Source organism: Polyodon spathula, chromosome 28 (genome assembly GCF_017654505.1).
Source record: "Polyodon spathula isolate WHYD16114869_AA chromosome 28, ASM1765450v1, whole genome shotgun sequence".
In the NCBI taxonomy this organism is placed as follows: Eukaryota; Metazoa; Chordata; class Actinopteri; order Acipenseriformes; family Polyodontidae; genus Polyodon; species Polyodon spathula.
In genome coordinates, this window is record NC_054561.1 from 2,488,022 (window position 1) to 2,514,810 (window position 26,789).

The following is a 26,789-nucleotide window of genomic DNA, read 5'->3' on the forward strand; positions in this document are numbered from 1 at the left end:
CAGTAAACACAGCTAATCCTATGCAGTGTACCGGGTCAGCACTAGATAGAGTGATACTGTTTCAGGACCGTAATGCAATATCTAAATCAAGTGTGTTGCCATTGCTGGTATTGCTGTGGTCTTCAAATGGTTCAGCTGGAGGTTTTTTTCAGTTTAAGCATTCTAATGACACACCAATGGGGTTCTATTACATCCTATTGAGTAGCAGTGTTCAGAATCACTAAATAAAGTCATGTTGTTATGATGGCTTATGCTTAATTGGACTTTGCTATGTTCCTGCCGAGTATCTTACAGTAAACTATGGATTCTGATCTGGTTGGGGCTCAGTGGTTAAACAGAGTTGGATTTGGACAGAACTTGGACAGAAGACTTTCAAGGACACTGTATGAAGGTATTTGGTCCCAGGCTGGTGTTTAGGGGCCAGTGTATGGGCAGAGTAAACATCATTTTGGATGGGATGATGTTAAATCTACTTTGTGGAAAGTTAGTTTTCCGGTGATTCACCCGTAACCTGAACACAAAAGATGGGTACCAAAAATAAAAACCTATTCATACACGAAGAAAGGCTCGGATCAAAGACTTACTATCCAAACATTTGACTTTAAATGCTCTTCTTTTTGAGCACTACAGTTTAAAATCTGTAATACTCAGAAGTGCAATGCTAGTACAGCCACGGTTACTTTACAGCACCAAGTGGTACCTCTTTTTAATGGATGTTACCATAGAAACCGATAGAAGATAGAACAATAGTGACTATGGCGTGCCATGAATACATTATGTTTGTCCTAAAACAGCACTGTATTCAACCCTCCTGCCACTATGACCTAATCATATGAATGTGTGTAAGAGTAAACCTGGAACTATCACACGTTTTTAAGGAGAAGTGCCTTCAGAGGCTGTGCATGAATGCACTCAGTTCATTACTAAAATAACTGGGAAAATACATTTCCTCAAGAAACTAATGACTCGTTATAGCCATAAACAAATAGAACCTGTCTGGCTGCTTCAGACTAAAAGCTTTCATAGAAGCAACGAGTTGTACCAACAATGAGCGATCTGCGAAAAAAAAAATACTTGATAATCAGGATCATCTGAAGTGTTAGGATTTAAAAATGCTTGTCTTGCTCTTCAGGCAAACCATTATCAGGGACCATAGCTCATAAAGCAAAGATTGCGTTTCTGTAAAATGCTATGAATCGTCGAAGCTGATGATTAAGGCAAACTTGAGGAAAGCAAGGTGCGTGGACAAATTAGATTCGATACCTTAGCCAGATTATTGGAAGGCTCTTTCTCCTTATGAACAAAGCCTTTTCTAGTAATTAGGCTGAATCAGAAGATTGTTGTCATTACTTTCAAAATGTTGCTGCCAAAAGTGTGTGTGTGTGTTGGCTGAGTCATATAATAGGTTTAGTGGATGCAGGGAAGGAACACTGTGTTCAGTCTGTTCAACACTGCTTCAAGGTAACAAGTCTGCAAGGGGTTTTCTAGAGGGATTCACCACCATTGCTCAATGATAACCACCTCTAGTTCTGTCTTAGAAGGCAAGCTCAGCATTGTATTCTTTGATGCATCCTCAGACTGGCATAAAACCATTTGCATAGAATAGCAACAATGTAATACAAAACAGTTGCAAATTGTATTGAGTACTTGAGACAGATTACTTCAGAGATAAGACTTCCTACTCTCCTAGGTGAAAATGTACGTCCAAAAATAAGAACAGGGCTTTCACGTCTTTGATTTCACGTTGCACTTCGAAAGAAAAAGGGAGAGTTCGTTCGTAACAACACCTCGAAGCCCCTGCGATGTTTTCTTTGCTGCCAGTTTGTTAATTCGTTCCCTGGAGGTTTCCGGCAGGTTGAAAACAAGAGACAACTCCCTTTACAAAAGGTGCTATGGCTCAGCTGATTCACAAAGCGCTTCGTTTTCAAACCGTGAGCTTGGTTCAACACAAAATATTAAAGTCAAAGATTCATATGCTTCGGAGTTGATTTCTAATAAATGATATTAAAATATATTTAAGATAATGTTTTAAAAAAAGAATTGCTGTTTTAATCAAGTTAATTAGCACAAATACCCTAATACCTTTAGAAATTATATTTTCTCACACACACACACACACACACACACACACACACACACACACACACACACACACACACACACAACCATATATATATCAGACATAATTATTCAAATATATTATTTAATTAACAACGCACCTTGTAGTACAGTGTGCACAAAATAAAAAATCACAATAAAATACATGATTGCTTGAAGTTTTCCCTCTGCCAAATCAATTTCCTTCACAACTAAAACTCAACTTTAAATTGCAAAACCATCAATCTGATTTTCCCAGGTCAGTTAGTGTGTACACCACCACAATCCATGCTTAAACCATTCCGTTTAAAAATAAACCTTTGTCTGAAACAAACAACTAAATAAATCCCATATTTCCATTTGCATAGAACAATGTCTAACATTATTATATTCAGAAGCCTTTTTCTCTTAACCCTTGTCACAAATAGTCTTTCTAAGTCCCTGAAAATTTAATTTGGTACATTTTAGACTTCAATTCTTTATTGAACACAGTCCTAAATAACATAAAAGAAAATAAACAGCACTGATACAGCAATTACTTACGAGTCCCATCAAAGCGGGTTGCTATGGTGTCCAAAAAAGTATTCTGGGGCGCTAACAAGCCTTTCATTACAGGCATTTTCTTCTAGTTGAAGAAGACGGGGTAAAGCCTTGCAATTATTCCATCCGATCTCAGACAGTAAGCCACAGGGTTTTTGGAATGAAAGAGCTGGAAGATGAATGCCTTGAAGAAATACAAAGCCACTCCAGCCCTGTGTCTCTCGCCTCACATTCTCACTGCAGGGTAGATTTTTGAAAATCTATTACACTTTCTCCCCAAGAAGTAGATGCACTGAGGGAAGGTCCACTCTTGAAGCTCTAAGCCACCCCACTTTGGTTTAGTTTTGTAACTTATGTCAAGGCAAGGATTCGTGCTGCTTGATTCCCTTGCATCAGTTGCATAGAGGCGGCCTCTCTTTCTATCACTTGTTAAAGCTGGTGCCATGAGCAACTGTGTTTTCCAAATTGCTACCTCTTACTGCTTCTCTCTGTCTCTCTCACTCTCACTCCCTCCCCCCCTCAATCCCTCCCTCTCTCTCGCTCTCTCTTCCTTGTACACTCCCACTTTTATTCTCTCCTAATCCCGTAGTTTTCTAACAATGAAACACACACACAGACACATACAGACAGGCACAGGCACACTCACACGCTGACACACACGCACCCCCACTCCTGTGGCGAGTGTGACCATTTCAAAGTAGATTTAGCTGGGACCTGATTGCTCCAATTCCTGGAACCTGGTCATTTAAACATTAGAGGTTACAGAGAACCTTAGCTCATTTCTAACCAGGCATAAGTTCTGCTTTGGGAATCAATTTGACAATGGAACATATAGATTATCAGAATCACCTACAGCTCAGCATTTATTAAAAAACTTTTTGCACCGTGGATCACTTTTGTGGGCCATTTGGTAGGGTGACCATGTGACTCCATGTTCACCAGGACACTTTTTAACGTCCACCCTAATGCATTCTGGTAAGTGTAGTCCTACTTCTCTTAAAGAAAGGTACCTGCGACAGGTGAAACATACCAGCAAGCACTGCGATGGAAGTTGATCTACCTCAGCATCTAAATTAACAGCAATCTATGCTATGGACAAGTGTCAAGTTATTCTTTTGTCCACCCTTTTAATATGCACCTGTCCAGTACAGCAATCTTTACATGCATCTTTGAACATCCTCCTTTATCTGGATTCCTAGAGACAGGGAGAGGCACACAATGCGAGGGTGTAACCTACAGGGACCAGAGCTGCTTGAACATATTGATGAAGCAGAGGATCACTTTGAGTCCAAAAGCATTTAAACAATTGGAATTCTTACTCCTTCAGGCAATTAATTCCTTTTTTTTAAAATACATTTTACTCCCTCCTTATATTGCTTGTCAGCGGTGCAGGTGAATTTGTAATGGATAGCCCTTTGCAAGTCATGTAATGAGATTGGTGGTGTAATTAAATTATACTGGTACAGTCTGCTGAAATGTGTAATTGTAGCCGTTGCAGGAGTTGAGATGCTGATTGACTCGAGCACAGTTAATATCTCCTAGATGTCATACCTTTGTCTGAGTTGTGAATTAATTGATCAAAAACAAATGCAGGATGGAATATTACCGGTTTCTCCACACTAACCCATGTACCGCACATCGTTATACCTTGTTTTAGTGTAGCTGCCCAAAAAAGGTTTCAATGTGTTAATAGGGGGAAACCCATTATTTCTGTTTCATTTTTTTTTCAATACTTTCCCCACCAAATTAGGGGTGTGCCGAGTAACGAGTATAAACGAGCTTCTGTAACATGGTTTTACAAGCACGAGTAATATATTTACCACTTTCGGTTGTAAAAATGCACAAATAATGGCAAATAATTGTAATTCTGCCTGCTTTCTAAGTGCCAGAAATGCATTAGTAATAATAAGTACAAGCAATATCTCACCACTAACTTTTCCAAAAAATGTGCAAAAGACAATCCTATGCAGCAGATGTAAGAGAAAGGTCCCTCAGTGCTGGCAGCAGCACCAGGGAGAAGGGCAGACATGCAAACTTGACTCAAGGTACCTCAAGCACGGGCTTGTTTAAAAAAAAAAAAAAAAAAAGTGTAGCATAAGCATCTTTCACAAGCTGCCTAAAACCCGAATAAATTCTGCCATGTGTTATATAAAATCTGATTGAGTGAGCCCACTCACAGCGTGGTAACTCAGATAAAACACAGCAGCTGAGTTTCTTGAATTAATTCAATTTATTTTATTTATTTATTTATTTATTTATTTATACCTCCATAAATAAAAAATAAAAAAAAAACTTTTAAATAAGATCCTGTTCATGATGGATCGATTTTTCCAAATGAATATGATTAGTGTCTCAAAAATAATTGTTGCTTCCATAGCAACTCATGTCATTATTAGATTATTGTGAGACTGTGTATAGTGTATACACCAATTCACAAGTCTTTTCTATTGATTTACTCTGTATTCCTCCCCTGCAGATCATAACTTATATCAGTAAATACATTTCAGTTGACGTACTGCTTTAGTATTGCGCTGGCACTGTTAGACAGTTGTTAAGGTATTTCAAGAACAAATACATCTTTTCAATACTCTTACAAGGTTACAGAAGTAGAGTAGAGAAATCCAGCAGTAGAGTAGTTTATAGAAAAAAACAACATGTTGCCATTTTAAAATCTTCATAGCTCCCAGGCCATGTAAACTTCAATGGACACAGTCAACAGTTTGATGAATAATCTTCTTCCATGGTGCTTCAGTCTGCGTTCTTTAATCTGGTGGGGGGCACTAGTCATGCATGTTGACCAGGAAACCCTAGTCTACCCCCAAACAGACAGGCAAATCCCAAGGAGCCGTTTGGGCCTTTGCTGTGATCTTAATTGGACACATTTGTACTGCACATTATGTGCAGCAGTTTGCAGGACAAAGTTGAGTGGACTTAGGACGGATGGTAGGAGACCCTTATTTACAGAGAGAGTGGAGAGGGTGTTTAATGAGTTACCAAGTCACTGAGGTCAACCAACTGCTAGGAACCAAACTGTGCATCATTGGGCTGAATGGCCTCCTCTCGTTAAATACATTTCTAATGTTCTTACGTAGACATTTCATCTGAGGCAAGCCTTTGCGAAAAGCCGAAAATTGTAGGTTTCAAAGTTTCTTTCTTTTCTTTTAGAATCAGATTTCTCATATGTGATAAAACCCATCAGGTCCATGCTTTCACTCCTTTTTGAAAGGTCAAAAACAACCTCTTACTGTTAACACTAGAAGCATACCACCTCGTTTCTTGATTTGGGACGTTTAATTCAAGACTTTTCGTTACTGCGTGCCACAATGTCTGTATTTGTATCACACAGTTTTTTCCATTCATGCCTCAGACTGAGTATAAAAAGTCAAATACTGTACAGTTTGTACAATTCAATCAAAGCCTGCTGGAAATGGTCCCTGGGCTTGTGGGAAGAGTTTTGATTAAAGTGTGTAATAAGACAGATAATTAAAAAAAAGCAATTAAACTGAGCCTGAGTCGTTACCCACTTTTAGACTGACACAAGCAGAAGATTATAATGACAGCTTGCTGGAGTCAGCGCTGAAACATGGATGGAGGTGACAAAGAGTCTCACAGAGCACGCCCTTTTTATTAAACCTCTTTTAACAACGCGTTTTACTTGCTACCCTGTTAAAAAAAGAAAACTAAAACATTTTGCACTCCCTTTATTGCATGGAATAGAGAAAAGTGAGACACTTGCACTGTCTCAGCAGCCTCTCTGCTCTGTGTTAGTGAAAGAGAGGCTCTTATGCTCACCTAACAGTCTCCCTCTGCTCTGCGCTGGTGGAGGAGAAAAAGAGAGGCTCTTATGCCAATTTAACAGCCTCCCTCTGCTCTGTGATGGTGAAAGAGAGGCTGTTATATTCTGTTAACAATCTCCCTCTGCGCTGTGCTGGTGGAGCAGATAAAGAGAGGCTGTTATACTCTCTTACTAGCTATTGTACCCCATGATAAAGGCTAAATTATTCTTACAATAAAAAAAAAAACTGCTGATTGAAGAGTTTTAAACACGATGTAATCTCTAGATTAAGGATTTGGACATGTCATCAAGCAATTATCTACGCTTTATTAGATAAAGTATACGCTGGAACTGGCATCTGTTTGCTTTAGGTACGGGAGAAATAGATTTATAAAAACCATAAGCGATGCCGTTGCTTTGTTTTTTTTTTCTCACAATGTTGCATTTTCCGATTGGCGCACTCAGCACGAACCCTAACAATCGAGTAGCAGGTGTTTTTTGAATTGCACCCTCTCTCTTAAGAAAAATGCGATTTGCATTTCCAAAGTTTATCCTGTCTGATCATATTTAACACAAATTAACAAGGGTTTTAAATCGATGCTTCAACCCTAAAGTCTTCGATACAGTCGCTGTGTAATCATTACTGCAGCTCCTTTGAAAGAGATGAATATAGATGTGATACTTACGTCATGACCATGTTTAAAAGCCAGCGTATTCCCTATAGTGTCAGTTAAAAATGGTTCGGGAACTTAATCTGTTCCCTTGATATACTGTATGTCTGTATCTGAGGTAAGGGTGATGTGATATTTAATTTTTAAATGTGTTTATTACGCAGTTCAGACCATGTGGTGCGACAGTTTTTAGGTCATACATCCTGAGATAAACTGGACTGGCTCTGTAAGGATAGAACTATTCTGGTACCTGTGTTCTGTATTTTAAGTTTTCTATAGACAACAGAACTATTACTACCCCAGACACCACACATACATATAATAATCACATGCATTAAAAATATAATAATAATAATAATAATAATAATAATAATAATAATAATAATAATAATAATAATAATTATATAATATTATTATTATTATTATTACCAGGTCCGACAGTCACGGGTCCAGAGCCATTTTTTCTGCAGACAAAAACGAGAAAAGCTTTCAATGGCCGAGAGAGGCCGAGAGAAGCCAAGAGGAGCTGGAAAAAAAGAAAATAATTGAGGTGGATCTGAGCAATACACAAAGTCCCTTCACCAGAGGCATAAAACGGACATAAACAAACAAGATAGCTGCTTCCGCATCCAGAGCTCAAAGAATATCACAGACATTTGCCAAGCTTTTTGAGATACTATAGTAATAAAATAATGACTTGGATAGCATAATTGTGGAGTTTGGTGATAAATCAAGTGATCGGGAGAGGATAGATCAGTATGCATGACTATGAAGAGATATGTGATAAATACAGAGAACAAGGGGTGAGGCGGGGCTGGAGATGTACTGAGTGTCAAGTTGACAATTATTTTTAAACAGCGTGTGTAAAATAAACAGCTCATGTGAAAATAAATTAGACAGGTGAAATAAATGGACCGCAAAGGGTTAAAGGAGCAATCTACTCCACCAACCAAGCCTCAAACACACCTGAGGTTCTAGCCTGATAAGCTGGATAACAAACTGTGAATCACAAGAAGTGCCTTATAAACTGTAGTGCACGCCTATTCAAAATACAGAGTTAATATACTGTCAAATTCCCAGGCTGACGCCAAGGTAAACCGCACTATGGCTCTAGGTAGGACACTCATTAGATATAATGTCAGCATCAAATGCGGACTTGCAGATGACCAACGGCTTATTATAGACACTGATATGCAAATGAATAGGAATCTTCAACAGGCAGAATGTAAAAATAATGGAAGGCTGTGCAATTATTCTTTCCATGCGATGCTCATCTTCCCTGTCTTGCTCTGCAAATCTAGCGATAACAATAAAAATGACAATACAGGAATAACAAGCAAGATCTTTATGCCGCAGGTTGATTAAAGATCTCCATTCGTCTCTCCTGGGGACATTCTACTGCCAGATTCTGCAATTAAGTTTCTTCTTACAAGCTGGGAGTTCAATGTTCTTTTTATTCTTCCCTCTAAATAAAAAAAAAACATTTTCCAATACAAAATGATCAATAGACCTCAACAGAAGATTGAAATAGTTTTTTTTGTTTTTTTAATTTTAGTTTATTGTTTCATTCTTTCTCTGCAACGTCATTCCTAAACTTTCTTGCTCACTCCAATCAATTGGGTTGTATGAAATATCTTCTTGGCGCAGTAATTTAGTTTTAACAATCCTGGTTCTGGGGTTTTAAGTCTTTTAGATTCAAAAGGTGAAGAAAATCCAGTAACACACAATGTGGTATTTGAGATCCGTTTGTTAAGAGCACTGTATTGTTTTCAATTTTGAGCAAATGTGAGTTACAAGTGGAAGAAAGAAAGTGTACATTTATATGTCAAGAAAAATAAATAAAAGGTATTATACTATCATATAACATGTATGGGATAACTTTGGAAGTGATAAGGCTGTGTTTTTTTCATGCTTATCATGGGTTTCGCAATCTCTGTGAAATGTACCTATTGCCGTTTAATATGTAGTTCCCCGTGAAAACTCCGCTGCCACCCCCGCGCTGACTCGGGAGAGACGAAGACGGACACATGTATCCTCCGAAACGTGTGCCATCAGCCGTCTGCCTCTCCATGCAGCCACCTCAGAGCTACAGTGTCGGAGGACCAGGCAGCTCTGGGCAACTTACAGACCTGCAGGTGTCCGGCCAGTCTACAGGGGTCGCTGGTGCGCAGTGAGCCGAGGACACCCTGGCCAACCTAAGCGCACCCCCACCCCCACCTGTTTTTTCCAGGTAAGCATTTAAATATTTAAGAATATTTGTTGTATAATAACTAGAAATATTATATTTAACTGTAAAATATCTTTTTTTTTTTTTTTACCGTGAAATAAGTTCCAGCAATAAGGAATCCTAGTCATCGACAGATAGCATGTTTTACTGGGAATTTTATCATGCTTTATCATAGTCTAATGTTACCCTAGTTTAGTATGCTTTTTTTTTTACCACGTGGGAACCTGTCATAGTGCCTTTTATTTTATTGCTTCTATTCTGGTAATTGAATGATGTCTATTTTGTATCTTCACTAGGGAAGCACAATAAAAACACTTTTCTAGTGATACAACCAGGGCATTGAAGAAATGATTACAGTTACATAATGGCACAATGTTAATTGGAATTTGATGATCACTCAGTGTAAACCCATTGCTATTATGTTACATCTTGCAAGATTAATTCAATTATTCTTTATTTTCGCTTCGCAATTGATTTCAACCCAGTGAATGAAATAAGGTTGCACAGACCAGGAGAGAGGCAATGAGAAAAAGACAAAACAAGTACATTTTACCTGACAATATAAATGAACATAATAACATTGCTGGTTTTCTTTTTTTTTTTAGTGTCTGCACCTTGTGTGACAGCTCAACAGCACTGCCATCTACTGGACATTTACAGAGGACCTCACCAACACAAGAGATAAAGCCAAGTATCTGAAAAGTTTCATAAGGCATGTTTGCACAGTAATGTTGTATATTCATGTGTTGTGTGTTTCCGTGGTTAACCATGGTTTTTACTATACTTTACAATTTAATGTGCTTGCTTGTGCTGTAACTTTGCTTTACTACACTTTCCTATTATTTTACTACCGTTTCCCACAATTCGGTATGGTTTGGGGTGTGCAGATCTCTAAGAGTTGAAGTTAATGTGTACGTGAAGTAAACCAAAGAATCCCCAAAAGACACATGTTCTCTACAACCTGGAATTTTATTGTCACACTGGTAGTACAATCACATTTTCAATCAGCTTTCTACAAAGCCATCCTTTTCACACAACCCCGTTTTTAAGGTTATTTTAACAAAAAATAAACAAGTAAATATCGATAAAATATCAGATCATCAAACCAAAAACGTATGACTGGCAGTTTCACGTCATTGTTTCATTTCACCGTTACATTAGTGCTAAACCAAACAGAGTTTTAAAAACCGCCCCAAGCACTCTTTGGGTGCGGGCGGCTCTGTCTGAAGAAGCTTCAGTTAATTACATTGAATCGGAGCTGGAATAGTGATCCAGCACTGAGGGTGGGCTGGGACACATCCGGTCGACCACGCTGTTACTCGGGGATTGGATGGAATCAGCTTCACCCCGCTTGCCCATCGTTAAGATGCCCGCTGCATGGTTCCCGGAGGCGTGGAGGAGGCGGTACAGTCGACTCTGGTACGCCTGGCCATCCGTTTTCCTCTTGCCCAAGGTCAGGATACCTGCTGCGTGGTTGCCCGAGCCATGCAGGAGGTCATAAATGCGACAGGAGCAGGTCTTCTGCCGGCAGCAGTCTGGGACGGTCTGCGTGTCGCAGGCCAGTGAGAAGAGAAGGGTGAGAAAGAGGGAGGTCTGCAGTTTCTGGGGGGGGGGGGGGGGGGGAAGAGCAAGTTAAGAAGAAGCACAGAATGGTTCAGCGGGTAAAACGGATTTCTTACTTCTGTTCCATTTACTAACTCAGTTGCAGAGTGGGCAGAAATGACAGTGGCATGCAAAAACGACCACCCCAAATAATGACCTAAGCTAAAACAACAACACAGAATGAAGTAACAAGAGAACATCAAGGACAGGACATTAAACAAATGAAATTGTATGAAACTATAGATGAGTGCAAGTCCTCAAGTCATATTATACACACACACACACACACACACACACACACATATATATATATATATATATATATATATATATATATATATATATATATATATATATATATATATATATATATATAGTGAAGGACTGGTTAGGAAAGGAGCAAACTGTGAAAGGAGAACATAAACTAACTGGAAAATAAACAAAGAAATTAAATATTATACTGTGCTTGAGGTTAAAACTAAAGATGGGCTAATTAATTAACTACTAAACAATAATGGTGTGATAAATAAATGAGAGACTAAAAGTAATTAAATCTGGTTTAAAGTAAATAGGTCTTATTTAGTAGTGACCATACATGGGGGGCATTAGGGCCCAGTATAGGTTCCTGGAGTCAGGAACCAATGCTAGGTTTAGTCAATGGAGTGATTAGCAGATTTATTAGTTAGGTTTAAAAGAAGGCGAGTGTGTGTGTTTGGGATGGATGATAGAAGGAGTTTGGAGGGAGAGGGAGAGGGGGAGGTCGTTATTGTGAGTATTGTGAAATGGGAATACAAACTATTGGAAAAGGTATTTGGATTACAATCTGGTTTCCTGGCATTCTGTGTCTAAAAGTATTTATTTGGAGAAGGAAAACGTGTGACCAGAGGGCAATCCGTTACAATATATATGTATGTGTATATAAACACACAAACATGCACATACAAACACATCAATGAATAGGTTAAAAGAGAGATACTGTATAAATTCAGTTACGGTCTATTTACAACTAACACAAGTGATTAAGAGTAGCGTGCAACTGCCTTTGTTCGAGAATAAGCCAGCACAGTGATCTCATGTCAGAGAGCTCAGCTGAGTAAATGTGCTACAAGTAAGAACAGGGGTCTGATGTATCAAAGGCGGAGCAGCCGCTGCCCACACAGCCTCCAGGCAGTGAGGCGATAACCACTGCACTGCACAGACTTCCCAGGAAGCAAGACAGCATCTAATTACATTAGACTGGGCGAGAAGGAAGCTGGGAGTGAACACGTCAATGGCTTGAAAATTAAAGGAGTGCAACACTCTACTGCTTTTGTAATGACTATAAATCTCCAAAATATATATAAATATTCGCCTCGTAATTTGTCGCTGGTGGAAGATAGATTGTGTAAAACGTTCTTAGATAAATGGTGCGTGCCTTTCTCTGTTGCAAAGACACTGTGTGAACTGTTGTTAGATTTTAGGACTGCTTTCGCTACTCCCCTCCTTCTCGTGGAGTATCTCTGTCCCACTTTCACCCTTGCTTTGGGATTTGGTACTAGGGTAAAGCAAGGAGTCCACGCATCATAAGATGGCCAGCAATCAAAACACAATGCTATTGCAATGAGCTAGTGTGCACTGATTGTTCATACCATCGTGACACCATCAACTGTACAAGGCATGCATGCACCCAACCCCTGGGGGGTGAGTAGAGGGCATGAATCCATGTTATTCCGGTGTTATTCAGTCGGAACTCATTATGAATTTGCAGGTCATTATTTAAAAATGGTTAGCTTTTAAAAATTCAATGACAGACATTTCGCAGACTTCCTGCTAGCTTAAACAATCTAGACCTTTTCCAGATTTCGTCTTGCACAAGGAAACTTCCAATCAGAGTCCAGCAATAATGTTCAACGTTAACTCACTGACTGTTCGTTCACTGCGTAACGCGAGCTACAGCGAGGGCGGAACTGCGTAACTACAAAAACATTCCCTCTAGGAAACACTCTCTCACAAACTCTTGTGTTGATTCCATTGCAGTATGTTCAAAAGTTCCCACTAGCTTATATATATATAGAACACATTTAGTAAATCTTATTGTTTTACTATTAAACACTGCTTTTTTTCCAATTCCAGTTGTTATCAATACATGCTATTTGAAGTCCCTAATTATTTTAACTTCTACACCTTGTTTAACGATTTTAATACAACCTGGAAATGTTCCAAGCGTGATAAACACCAAACATAATTCAAGAGTCTTTACCTTTGCTGTTGATATTTCCATTTTAGTGCGTGTTGTCAAACCATCAAGCAGAAACCATTTACAGTCTTCAGCCAAGGTGCGTTCTGCCTCGTGTTTCTTCTCCTTCGCTGATGCCGTCTCTCCAGATCGAGGTGTTTTTATACCCTCCTTCTGACATGACGACATGCCCCGGCCACCTGTTTGCATTGCTGTCCTTCATAACTACTTTTGTGTGTGACAAAATAAGCAAAAGTCACAGAGCTTGTTTGGCAATGAAAAGGACAATGTTTTTCAGCAGTGTCTTTAATTACCTTGTTCTTTTCGACTGGGTGTCCCTGGATACAGCTACGGACTTTTCTATCATTTGCAAAAGATCATTGTCTCGAACCCCAAATTAGGCTTCTTTGGATCTGTGTATTAAAGAAAAGCTGATCTTTCTTGAAGGTAATGAGTTGGCTAATTACCCAAGGAATACCATGGACATCTTGAAAGCATGCGACAGTCTTCTACTGCAGCTATTCAGACCTTAGAAATTAACTAACTGTACTGTACAGCATATGCTGCTAATAAGACCACTTGTTCTTGGGTTCTGCATGGTTGATCTTTATACACACCAGGCAACAGTACAAGTTTCTTTATCGCCTATATAAACTTCAATATGCACAATAGGATCACATTGGCTAACACGTCTCCAAGCCAATGATCCCATTTTCCTTTGCGCCAAAGCCAAATTTAACAATTTTAATTAACTCCAGTTATCTCTTTCTACACCAAAAAAATATTGTTGGAACATTTTAATAGGCTTGGAATGCCACTATTAGCCTGCGAGTGGCGCCTGCTCAAAAGTTAGATTATATCTTGACTTTAACAATAATATCAGAGCCCTATTTCTGTTAGGTACATGTATAAACCATGATATCCAATTACCATTTGTGATTTCTAGTAAACATTAGTGACACTTTTATGACCTTTTACATTGTTTTAATAATAATAATATTATTATTATTATTATTATTATTATTATTTATTATTATTATTATTATTATTATCACGTACCGGTTTTGTTTTGTAAATTTTTAAATCCACTGTATTTTACACAAAAAGTTTCAGTACACACAATAAAATAGACTGGCTAAACTCTACAAAGGTATTGTGTATTTACTGCTGTAAATGGTCACATGCACTATTTTTTGTAATTATTACATGAATTATGTTCAGTTTTACAATAAAGTATAATTTCTGCTTATCTGATACTACCTGCTGTAAGTTTTTAAATGATCAAGTATTTGTTCAAAACGGTTTTTGTGCAAACTAGAGCGGCTGTTTCTAAATTGGTCTTCTGGACCTTTTCAGTTAACATTTACTGTCATATAACCTTACCAACACCTCCATCTAGTGGCTAAAAAAAAAACAACTGCAGGTACAGACAGGCATTGACTAGAACAGATTATTATTATTATTGGCACATTTTATTCCAAATTTTACTGGCAATGATTCCTTCGTTCTACCTGCCTTTGTCCCAACGTTCTGAACTTAACCTAGCAACCAACTTGCATGTCAGCCAATCAGTTGCTTTATATAAATATCTAAAAATGGACACTTTCCTGAAGAAAATGGTTGGGAAGGGGAGTAATATAGAGGAATCGAATGGCAATCTGCAGCAAAAGAAGTGCCGACAACAAGCAGTAAAAAAATAAAACCCGAAAAGTTTGTAGAGGCTAAATGGCTTGCTCGGCTAGCTGGCAGATATTTTTGATCGCTTAAATATTCTTAAGTCATCAATCCAAGGACAAGATGCACCTGTTCTTTTCTCTCACTGAATCGAAGTCGCCCTTGTGGTACAATAAACATGGAAGTATTTTACGAAACATAATAAAATCCATTGAAGAGTTCTGTGCCATCATACACCACAACAGCAGGTGCTTGCATTAGAAGTGAATTGTGCTTTGATGTCAGAACAGTGAATTATAAAGAAATACACACACAAAAAAAAGGAGAATTACAGTTACGATTTTTAATAGTCCTGCTGCAGTTTGTCAGTCGTACAAGATTCACAGTAGTCATTAACAGAATAAAAGTTACGTTATTTTTTGGGGGGTTTTTCATACAATCCCAGCTGAAATGAACACTCAATGCACAAGAGCTTGCCAAAATCAGGTTAAATCAGCAGTTAAGAGTCGTTTGAGTTTTAAAACCTGTTCATTTAAAGATTTTCCTCTGCACGTAAAAACGACTCCACCTGCTTCAGCACTTCTCCACCTAGAGAATGAGAAAGCTGTGGATCCCTGTCAAAGTTCAGGAGGATCAGATGAGCTTGGTCTGGGGTTAGCCTCACTGTGCTAGAAAGGGTCGACTTGCTGAATGCACCTCTAGAGACCAGTCACAGACTCCACATTGGTTGCCACTGTCTAGCAATCATCCACAAAGTGCACTGGAACAGTTCTGGAGATGGATTGTGGGATTGCATTTTTGTTTCAAGGTGGCTAGTTCAAGGCTGTCAAAGGATCCACCCTTTCCAGTCCCTCCCTGCCTGCTTCCTCGTGCCGGGGTCAGCAGGAGCCGACGTCGCTCCCGTTCTCAGTCTCGGGAATGGGCTCCAGCCCCAGCTGCGTGCGGAGCAGGTCGGGGGAGGCAGAGGTGTTCTTGTTCAGGCCACAGGACTGCGCTGCGTAGTGGATCTGCCGGAAGGTGTCTAGGGCCTCGGTCTTGGCGTGTTTCAGGAGGTCCGCTTGGCCCTGGAGGGGGAAAGAGATACAAGATTCTGTTCTGGGACTAATAATGAGCTTGATTAGATATCAGTCTAACTGGAAAACTGAGTAAAACTAAATGTCTGGGATACCTTTCACAGCTGGACTACACTTACCAGAATGCATCTGGGTGTGAGTTGACAAGCCAGAGCTGTCCCACACTGTGCTAGTGTACATGAAGTCATATTGTAACCCTAGTCAGCTTTAAAATTGAGTGTTTTAAAAATACATATATACCGTATAAGTCCCACCCCCAAGTCGCATTTAACTTAATGAAAAAAAAAAACATATACATTAATTGACCATATAATTACGGTATATTCCTTGCAGTTTAGCAAAAAAAGGTTACTGGTACATTCTTTAAGTTTTATCGTCTTTATAGAATTTTAACTAAAAACTCGATTTTTTAAAAAATGAAATACTAGAACAAAGGTAGTTGATTCATGAAATAACCATAAAAAGGAAACTCTTGTCATCGTTGCTTCCCACATTCCGTTTTGAGTTTTCTTCTTCGTCACTTGTGTCACTGGCGTCCTCATTTTCACCCTCTCCATCAGTGGCAGCATTTTCTTCTGGTATGGCGTTGCTCCCATTCGTTTCCATCGAGACTGTTTGAAATGCAGCGCTTCTCAAATGCTCTTATGATGACATCTGAAAGGATTAGCCAAAATAGCGAGTGGAGCACGTTTGATTCTGCCAGATTCTGTGGACTTGTTTCTTAATTTATCCTTTCATGCCTTGTTAACTGTCACAGCGGGAATGACTGCTAAGTTGCACTTGTTTCTCTGCAATTGCTTTTTAACTGGGTCTGTTAAATGCCCACGAAAAGCAGGTCAGCATTTCAAATCTGATCAAGGGCATACTCGTTCTGTGTCCCAAGTTTAATGACGTGACTTTGGAAGTTTGTCAGTATTCTTCAAAGTCCCGTGGCAGAGCGATGTGCGTCGACAGATAGAAAAACCGTGACGCTTCACAAATCGACTTGCTTTCAATTTTTGTCCTGGTATGTTGCGTCTCTTGGTGATCTCTTTTGCTTTAACATGAATGGACTCACGTTTTACTGGGCAACCAGAAGAACGCTGACCACGCACAAATTCAGCCAATTCTTCCTCTAATTCAGGTAAGTCACCGTTTTTTGGACCGGAAAATGGCATTTCTATTGCGTTTCCATGTTCGGACATGCCAAATTCACTCTCTGCTGCAGGATTTCCCTTTTCATCAGCAAACAAAATGTTTTTCCGTTTAAAAGCTGCATCATAGAATTTGCGCGTTTGTTTGGCCATTTTACTGGTACTGAGAGTTAGCAGCGGTGTAGCTATTTCGTACTTCAGACGCGTTAAAATAAGACCTGCGCATGCATTAACGGTCTACCAATTGGGGGGCGGGGGGGAAATCTTTCTCCCTCAAATCTAAGTCGACCCCCTAATTTGAACCTTTTATAACTGTCAAACTGAAAATATACGGTATATACTTTTTTAGATTCCTGCATATAAAAAGTCATAAGCTCCAAGAATAGTGGCAAGCATGTTATCAATGCAGAAGAGTGCGGTGTGACAGCAAAAACAACCTATATAAACAAACTAGAATGTCAACAATGCCTGATTCTGATAAAGCTGTGGCTAACTATGGAATCACGGAACTAGTAATTCACCTGAGTTTCCACACTGACTGAACCCAGATCGAAGTCTGATCTCTTCCTTACTCAGTCCACTGTTCTATTTGAGATTTCCTGTGCTTCATAACTTTTGTCACTAGGTGGCAGCATTGGACTTTAAGAAAGACAGAATGGCTACTTGCCTGCAGTGCATGCTGTATCAGAGCTGATCCTATACAGCCAATATATGATGCGACATGAATTTCTAGATAACCTACCACAGTAATAAAGGGCAACTGAATGAGGAGAAAGGTCTATAGTAGTGATATGATGTTGGTCTACAATGGTCTGTGATATTACCTCCTTATCTGTCTGCCTGGAAATCTTGAGCATCAATCTCAGTTCATCCGAAACTTCAGTTATGACATCATGCATTCTGGGGTCAAATTTAGGTTTATCAAATCAGCCCTTATTTATACCAGACACTTAAGCTCAAACTAAAAAAAAAAATTTGACAACATAGATTACAACCTTAACTGGTATAAAGGATCTCATGCAGGCATGAAAAAAAGACTCCCATTGCATAGCAATTTGATCCATTCCTGGTTTTTCTATGAGTTTAATAAGACACACCTGAGCTTCTTACCTATAATCAAGTGTGTAGTAAAACCCGGAATGGCTGAACTGCTATGCAACTGGACTCTTATTTCCATCCCTGTGCTAAGTAAAATGAGTGTTAATTGTATAACCCGCCACTGTCTTAATAACTGGTGCCAATATATAAGCCAAGAGTTTCCTGCTTACTGGTATCGTAACTATATGAATAAATGGTTCCTCACCCCACAGCCAACCTGAGTAACAGGTTATGGAGTCAGCAGTGGGCAGATTAGCCTCAGCCTATTTGCTGCTCACAGGACAATTTCACGGTCCATCTGCGTTCTAAATGGGTGCGCTCTGCTGGCTCCTCAGAATGAAAAAGTCATTATCCTCCTCTAACTGTTTATGAGAAGATGGACTTCAGATCGCTATGAATGGGCCTTAATGAGGTTCACGTCTTCAGAAATATCATCTGCTCGTTATTGTACGAATAGCCCTTAGAATCCCAATGCAGGGATAGACTCCTATTGCGTAGCAGACTTTTCCAGGTTCCATTCCAGGTTTAATGCAAGCTTGATTAGCCACAGTGTATAGGTAACAACCTGAGGTGTGTTGTTTTAAACTCATAGTGAAACCAGGAGTGGATCAGATTGCTATGCAATGGGAGTCTTATTTCTATCTCTGGGGTGAATTCTGAATACGGAAGTCGGGTTCAAATCTGTATGAGTCTGGTGATTTGAGGATCTTTGGACTTCTGTAAATACTTCTAGTGGACACCTCACAACCGCTCTTCAGAAATCTCTGCGCAATAAATATCAGCCAATCGCAGAGCCCTGCAAATCTGAGTTCTGAATACTGTACTAAATAATAATGGCTAGCAATAAGAATAAGGTTAGCAGTGCTGGCTGTATTACTTAGCTTTCAAAAACCAGACGAGTTATGAAGATGAACTACTCTGCTAACCTATTTCTCCTTCCAGTATCTTTTGGCGCAGTAATGGGATTCGCTCCATCTTCTCAAAGCCACCGGGGAAATGTTTATTTTTAAAGACTGAACATTCACAGCCTCACATCACTGAGGAGAACCCTTGTTTACTATTACAACCATTCCACTGGCTTGAGCTCATCCAGACTGCAAACGTAACTGCCAGTCTAAAATTCTTAACGGTGGTTTATCAGGCTGCAAGCTCATTTTGTGTTTTATCTCCATCAATACAGGCAGCCCACGTCTAGGGCTTTTGTATGGTAACAAACGCATTTTTATGTAGATGCATGAGTTCGGGTTTTCACTGAAATTAACAAAAGCCTCCCCCCTACACAAAAACAAAAATAAACTAAAATACAAAAATGAATGGTCGTGTGTTTTATATCCAATCAGACCTCTTTATGTGAAGTCTGTTATGGCCAGGCCTAGTACGTGGGCAGAATTCAAATGCTTTAATGAAATGCCATATAAAATGCTTCAGCTGCCCACTCTCTCTCTCGGCAAAACTGCATTTTGGATTCTGTGGTATCCTAGTTACCAGTTAAAGATGAGGAGCAATTATTACATTTTTTTTTTTTTTTTTTTTGCTTTTTCTAAAGTGATCAACTGGCAGTTTATACACCAAATCACACTTTCCCAACGCTTATAACTAAACTCGCTGAATTTTAAGATGCCCATAAACAGCTTATAGATATCTTAAATAAGTGTGTTAAACTATCAGCTCTATACATGCGTCCTGCAAGCTGTTACCAGTAAGAAGCAGCATTTGGATTATTTTTTATAAAGAAGAGACGTCACATTATTGGGAAAAAACTGGAAGTGCAGTGCTGAAGAGATGCCTCTTTTATCAAAAGCCATGTACTGTAGAGAAAGTAATAATGTCAGCGCCCCAGATAATTTGGAAGATAATCTTCCAGTGGGCTTTTAAAACAGCCAATGCGAAAGTTAATTGCCAGTGATTGGTACTCAATTGAAAAGGTGAAGGAAGGACGGCCTTTTGTGTTTTGAAATCGACACGCTAACGAATGGATTTATTTAATCCCTGCTGATAAAGCACACCCCAAGTAACTGGAATCTGCCCGGGTTTCCTAAAACTTACCTTTAATACTGTGATGCTCCAGGCAAACCTCTCCATGGCTTTCTGCATCTTTCTTCCCTTCAGACCCTCCTTAGATCCTATCCTGTGCAAGTCTTCATAGAAATCCATCCCTGTGACAAACACAAGAAACGGCCCGTTAGAAATAGCAACAGAAATCTTTTGAAGGCACTAGGATGATGCTCCAAACAGTCAATAAGGCAGTGAGACCACTCTGCCAGGGCATTTAAAGGCATATGTTCACGGCATATACAGCAAGGCAGTGGTACTCAATCCTGGCCCAGTACAGTCCAGTCCAGGTTTTTACTCCAAGCAGGTTCTCGAATTATTCATTGAACCTGCTGAGAGGTAATTCATTAATTGAGGACCTGTTGGAATAAAGACCTGGACTGGAATAGATCTTGAGGGCCAAAATAGAGTACCACAACTATAGGGGTTTGACAAAGACATTGAAACACCTGCCATAATATTGTCAACAGTGTGTCCCACCCCTGGAGAATGGCCCACAGATTCATCACCCCTTTTTCAGTTTCCTGTGAAGCCTTATCCACAGTCTTGGATACGGAGGCACCAGCCAACCAAGCGAGAGCTTAAAACCTTTAAACAGGCTTAGCATCTGTCATGATGATTTTTCTACTAATGATCATTGAGAATTTGGTTAAATGAACTGAAACAACCCTGCTATCAAGTCTTAAATGAAGCAGTGTTAAAAAGCCTGCTAGAACAGGCTGTGTCCTTCTGGTGCTTAGGACGAGGGTGCACTGTAGATGCTATTCATACCCATGTTCTGAGTGCTTTGTGATTGTGTTACAGTGGCATTTTCATGCGGTCTGACTCATTCTCTTTGTTCCTGCGTTGAGAGCTGTGGAAGGCTAAGCAGGTCAGAACATTGGTCTCTTCAGAGTGTAAGGGGAGAGTGTTTATGAGATACAGTGACTACTTTTGCTCTAAATAAGCAGGGGTTCGTGACAACTCTGGTTTTAAATAATGCACCAACTGTGTTGTCTGCCGATCACCTAAAGAGTAAGGAAATGAAAATACATGCCGTGGAGACAGGCAGATGCTAAGCACTCTGTGCTGTGCGCAGGATCATGTGGGTTCCTTAAAATGTGATCTTTTGTGCTTTTTATAGAATAGGGCAGAATGGACAAAATGGCATCCTCCTATTAGGTCACCATGCATTTGCGTCTTCCATATGTCCCCATATAAACACTTTTCTTTCTTTTAATCTGTTCCCGTATGAGTTTGCCATGCATGAAAAGGTTCAAAGATAAGAAAAAAAATGTCAAGATTCAGCAGTGGAAACATCCCAGAGTGGTTCATGTAGTTAAAGCTGGGAGCGCAGGGTGAGTCACACAGCTTGGACGCATCTGGGCTGTGCAAAGAGGCAAAGAGGGCATCATATTGGTTCTGATACTCCTGGGGTGGGGGAAGGGAAACCACCCGGGACTCCTTCTCCTCATCGCGCAACAGCGAACCCTACTGGCCGGACGCGTTCAGAGTGGATAAGAGGAAGGGCTGATCTCTGTTCTCTGGGATCAGTAGCCCCGCCCACCTCTGCTCGCGATTGCTCGGCGTAAAAACGACTCTGGCTTCAGGCTTGTGAGATCGGAGGACGCTCACATGTCCTCAGAGCTGTGTGAGGACTCGCTGCGGTGAGGAGAAAAAACAGAGTTGAACATTCCAAATTTGTGGAAAAATAAATACAAATAATATTTGGTCACTCTAATTTTTTTTTTTCGCAACCTATGCCAGTTTTCCTTGCATAAATATAAGGACCGAAAAAAAATAATAATGTCAGTTAAAATAGAGGTTTTATTAAAGGATGGGTAATTAGTCTGGCAGGGCAGATTAATGTATATCAACTTGTATGTATATAAACAGTATGCACAGAATCATGTAGAATAAGAAATAGAAATGAATAGGGTATTCGTGGTATTTATGACCTAGATGTCACTGGGTAAGCAAATTAGGACATGTGGGACATGCGTACGGCATAGTGAAAAAGAACATGTATGAATTGTGCATGAACTGTGTGTTTGGGTTATATAATCATTTACGTCATTAATTTTGCCTATATTGGAAATCAGCCAAGACAGGACCTCAAACACCAGTTCTAGTACATAAATCCGCACTTAAAATACCATTAAAATGTGGGCTTTCCAGAATTTAGTTTCAATCAGAATAAAAAAGCAGTATCATTATTATTTTAAGTATCATTATTTTAATTTTTTTATTACATTCTCCCTGCAAAATCAATATGCTGATGAACCCTACTTCTCTCTGTCTGCGTGAGTCGATTCTAAACTGAAAACGAAAAAAGAAAAAATCCAATAAAAGTGATTAAAAAGGAAACAAGTGTGGTTTTAATCCGATTATGCGAAATACTTGCACGCTTTAACTGGAGATAATCTGTCTGCTTTCCAGTAGAGGTTTGCCTATGCAATTTTAATGATCCAGTTCTGATTAAACAAAACTGCTATTCTGCCATCTTTCCATCTGCCACTGGGATTGACTTTAAAGTGATCTGAAACCAGACTTGTTCTTTTCAACCAGATAAGAGCTCAACTCGCGTGTGCGATGTCTGATTGTAGGTTGGATTCTAGATTGCAGGCTGCAGATGGAACTGGCTGCAGCCCCAGTTTACTACTGGAGCAAGATCAAATCCCCCAGACTAGTAGATAACACCAGTGGGATCAACTCACATGACAGCGCTTTTAGAGACAGAAGGGTATACTGTTTGTTCAATGGCTTATCCATATACAAACTGTTATTTTTAATTTGAATTTGCCCACCCGAGGCCAGATACCTGGCTTGCAGGATCCTCTGTGGCACAATGAGGAGAAACAATCCCGGACGGTTATGCCTCCCTAACCTTCGGGGGCGCCAGAGGCAATGCTCCCTCCAGAATCCCCAGTGAAGACCGGCAACTTCGCACAGCCGGGACGCCAACCTGCGTGAACTTTTAGATGTATTTCATTTTCATCAGATCCTTGTAAACAAGCCCTGTTGTTATATTTTAATACAATAAAGCAACAGTACCTATAACTATCCCCACCCCGCAATTCAGGGTTATCCAAGCTTGCACATGAAAACACTGCACTGAAGTCACAGGGAAAAGGACAGCACTTGTAGTGCTTTGATCTCCAGCATTTCCTCTGCAACATGAATTTAGTGAAAGGCTACACATTAGTGCTGAGCAGGAGCCAAGATGCACAGGCAAAAACACAGCCTGTGTCACGAATCGTTTGCCCACGAACTCCCACAGCTGCTATTAATACGTCCCTCCACTTTCATAGCAGTTTGCAATATAATTATGTTTAATGGAAAGAAAAAAAAACGGGGGAAAAATTGAATTTGTTTAGGTGCGCATTGGGGTTAACACTGGGGACAGGCAGCTCAATCATATACTGTAGCTTATAGCATTCCCCTTTTAAGGTACTATTGTTTCCCTTTGACAACACGTTTCAAGCTCTATTGTTACAGAGAAAATAAATGCTTTTCTGCTAGAATATATACTGGTTACCCTATATAATAATAATAATAATAATAATAATAATAATAATAATAATAATAATAATAATAATAATAATCTATATATTAGTTAAAATAATAGATTAAATATAAATAATTGTGTTAACAGTTTTATTACATCATAAAAAGTGCTAGAAATGTTGGCCAATCAGACTTCTTGCTTGGGCACGTCTGAAGAAGAGTGCTAGTAAGCAACAGCAGCATCGAGTGCAAAGCAGTGTGGTGACAGCAATGCATAAGGAGTCTTGATCCAAAGTGGCTGATCACTAGATGGCGCTGGCTCTTCTATAAAGACACTGGCTGATTTTCCGTGTGTTGGTATGTACCCATGGCAATAAACTGAAGCGAACTGGAAGGTTTTATGACAGTATGCAGTAAATCTATCAGGACACCTCAAGATTTGTCATTTCTAGCCTTTATATACTGTACATAAAAACCTCTGGGTGTGAGAATTTACATTTTCGGTCAGTAATCAGCGATATAGAAACAATAGGCACTCCTGTGTGAAAAATGTTAGACCACTTTGTGCTTTCGTAAGGCATCTTTAACAACTTCTAAAAAAGGTCATGCATTTTACCATTGGTGGCTCTGTATTCTCTTACTGTTTTAAATCAATTGCATGGGTGGCCTTATAAAGTCATCAATTAAACGAGACAATCACTAATTTGCCTATTTTGACAATTGTCTAATGTTTTCAGTGACAGTGCTTTTGATTTCATATGCACAGCAAATCAAAACTACAGTAGAAATGGGGTGTTCTAATAAAAGTGCACACTGCTGTAATTCAAAGCACTTCACTGTAAAGTCCACTTTCTCAGGCCCCTCATATGCTTGTGTTCTGTTGTCTTCAGTCTCGCACTGCCATGTACATTAACCCTCTGCATCTCTTAACTGAGGTTTACCGCTAACTTGCACTACACCGCGCCCTTTGGGAATCCAGTAAGTGTGCTCATATCTCAGTGCACTTGAGTTGCTCACTTGAGTGACCTTGTCACCTTTCAACTGAGGTGTGTGCACGCGCGCGCATGTGTGTGCGTGTGTGTGTGTGAGCTCATCTTCAGAATTTACTGTAAAACAATTTTTCAGTATTGCATGCCAGGGTTAAACATTGAGGTAAATCAACAGTAGATTATAGCTCTCATCTCAGGTCTGTTTCCACATGCTGCACATCATAACCTTTTAAAAAAGTAACATAGTCCTAACTTCTGCCAAAACAGAAATGCTCTCATTCTGTCACACGCCCAGAGCCTAGTGCCAGCTTGCAACATCTCCACCACTGTTTGATTAAACGCATTTTTGCTTATCGTCAGGGGAGATTAGAAAGGTGATCAGGGGGACACTGCTTTTAATTAAAATGGAAAACAGGAAATGCAGATAATGACACAGCTCTGTTCCCAGCAGCCTTTCTCATCTCGTCGGAGAGAGGGCAGATAATAACTATGTTCTTCTAATGACTAGATCTCAGTGCTGTTATAATATGCTTTGCGTTGTTTGTCTTGTCACGCTACAAAACCACAGCAGATGCCAAGCAGCAGGTTTTGTCCAGATGCAGGTAACAAGCCCGAACGCCTTATAACAGCCTGCAAACATTTTGGCCCGAATCACAAAGCTTTAAACTCATGAGTTATAGAGACAGTTATTTAAAAGGCTGTTATAATGATAAAAATGCACTTTGGTGTGAAAGACAATGTTCTAGGCTAAGGCTAAAATGTAAAGAATGTCAGATAGATAATAGTGTAAACTTTCTGTATAAAATATCACACTCGTTTTTATGAAAAAGTAGACTGATTTAGTTATACTCAAGCGTAGGTACCACAGTGCAAAGCTGGGGCAATAGTGTTAATTTTGGACTGGATTTTTGTCTGTAGGTCTGTGTTTTCAAACTGAAAAAAATCACAACAAACCATGGTAAACTATGCTAAATTCCCATTATAACCATGGGAAAAGCACAGGAAAACTGCACATTTAACGTAGTAAACTTTTACCAGGGGAGGTATTTGCTTTCATTACTCTTGACTGGAACAGTGCTCTGTGTGTGTGTGTGTGTGTGTGTGTGCGTGAATGCGTGTGCGTGCGTGCGTGCGTGCGTGCGTGTGCTGTGAATAGCACTGACAGTGTGCTCCTGCTGCTGTGGTGCTTGTTAGGCATGAAAGAAGAGAAACGAGGCCCCAGAAGCATTCCCTCGCACCGTTTGTTTGTTTACAGGGTTTTACTGCAGCAGAATGCCAAACTGCACACACAGCACTTCTGTTCTGACTACTTCTGAGGAAGTAACCTACTTTTCATAGCAGCTACGGTTATTTCTAACCACCAAAGGGCTGGGAAGTCTCCCACTGTTTCTTCTCTGTTTCTGTGTTGCCATGTGCTGCCTGTACGTCACAAAAATGAAACTTAAAATGAGATGCTTTGAAATCCATCATTGCTCATTAGCATTATAGGCTCCTGTTAGTCAGCAGCAACTACATTAAAAAATCAGTGCATTAGGCCAGCATTTAAAATAATATTTTGCCCCCATCCCCCATTTAGATCTAGTGCCCCCCCCAAATTCAGATCCCAGATTGAAATACAAATCTATGACAAATCATTAATAGAAGTAAAGTTAAACACAAAAATCAAGCTATAATATGCATTATTTCAGAGGTTGTATATTTTACAAATAAGATAAATTCTCGCACAAATAGACACATATTTACCACCCTTTAATCTAATTAGCTTTCAACACTGTAAGTTTGCCTATATGCTACCTTATGAGACCCATTGTCCCTTTAGCCCCTGTTGCAAACCTATGTATTTCGTTTCTGGTTATGCTGTTCTCAGCCCCTGCCTTGGGCTCCACTAGGTTTTGTTATGAACTGCTATGGGAGCTCTGTGCTTCTCTGCAAGGCACGGCGACACGTGGCAGCGTTTCACTTACCAGTCCTCTGAGTCTGCATGATCTTGGCATAGACAGCGTCCGCAGATTCGATCAGAGTCCGACTGGTCTGAATCATCTGTGTGGAAACACCAAATCAGGCTCAGGGAACGGCATTGTAAATCACATAGTATCACACAGCCTCCACTTCCAGCAATAATGCTTTGCACTTCAACTACAATATCTCAATATCAAT

The 26,789-nt window shown here is 39.7% G+C and overlaps 3 protein-coding genes across 5 annotated transcripts in view; all 3 read right to left on the minus strand.

Annotated features, from left to right (window-relative positions):
• kcnh4b (potassium voltage-gated channel, subfamily H (eag-related), member 4b) overlaps nucleotides 1–3,058 on the minus strand; it is a 41,485-nt gene extending 38,427 nt beyond the window's left edge. The window contains exon 1 of the mRNA XM_041231399.1: nucleotides 2,641–3,058. Within this exon, the coding sequence (XP_041087333.1) occupies nucleotides 2,641–2,716 (76 nt within the window). The 5' untranslated portion in view covers nucleotides 2,717–3,058. The remainder of the gene's footprint in view (nucleotides 1–2,640) is intronic.
• A 7,470-nt stretch (nucleotides 3,059–10,528) lies between these two features.
• hcrt (hypocretin (orexin) neuropeptide precursor) lies at nucleotides 10,529–13,355 on the minus strand. Its single transcript, XM_041231284.1, has 2 exons — nucleotides 13,152–13,355; nucleotides 10,529–10,912 (listed from the first exon to the last, which is right to left on the minus strand). Exons 1-2 carry the CDS (start codon nucleotides 13,335–13,337, stop codon nucleotides 10,553–10,555), a joined length of 546 nt encoding a protein of 181 aa, XP_041087218.1. The 5' UTR covers nucleotides 13,338–13,355; the 3' UTR covers nucleotides 10,529–10,552.
• Nucleotides 13,356–15,129: 1,774 nt separating this feature from the next.
• LOC121301898 (inactive phospholipase C-like protein 2) overlaps nucleotides 15,130–26,789 on the minus strand; it is a 47,945-nt gene continuing 36,285 nt past the window's right edge. For 2 of the 3 annotated variants that reach the window (XM_041231605.1, XM_041231604.1), the window contains exons 5-8: nucleotides 26,597–26,672; nucleotides 25,962–26,051; nucleotides 20,152–20,261; nucleotides 15,130–15,865 (exon numbers count right to left, since the gene is read on the minus strand). In XM_041231605.1, coding sequence (XP_041087539.1) covers nucleotides 15,680–15,865; nucleotides 20,152–20,261; nucleotides 25,962–26,051; nucleotides 26,597–26,672 — 462 coding nt within the window. In that variant the 3' untranslated portion in view covers nucleotides 15,130–15,679. The remainder of the gene's footprint in view (nucleotides 15,866–20,151; nucleotides 20,262–25,961; nucleotides 26,052–26,596; nucleotides 26,673–26,789) is intronic. The other variant, XM_041231606.1, reaches the window with a different exon arrangement.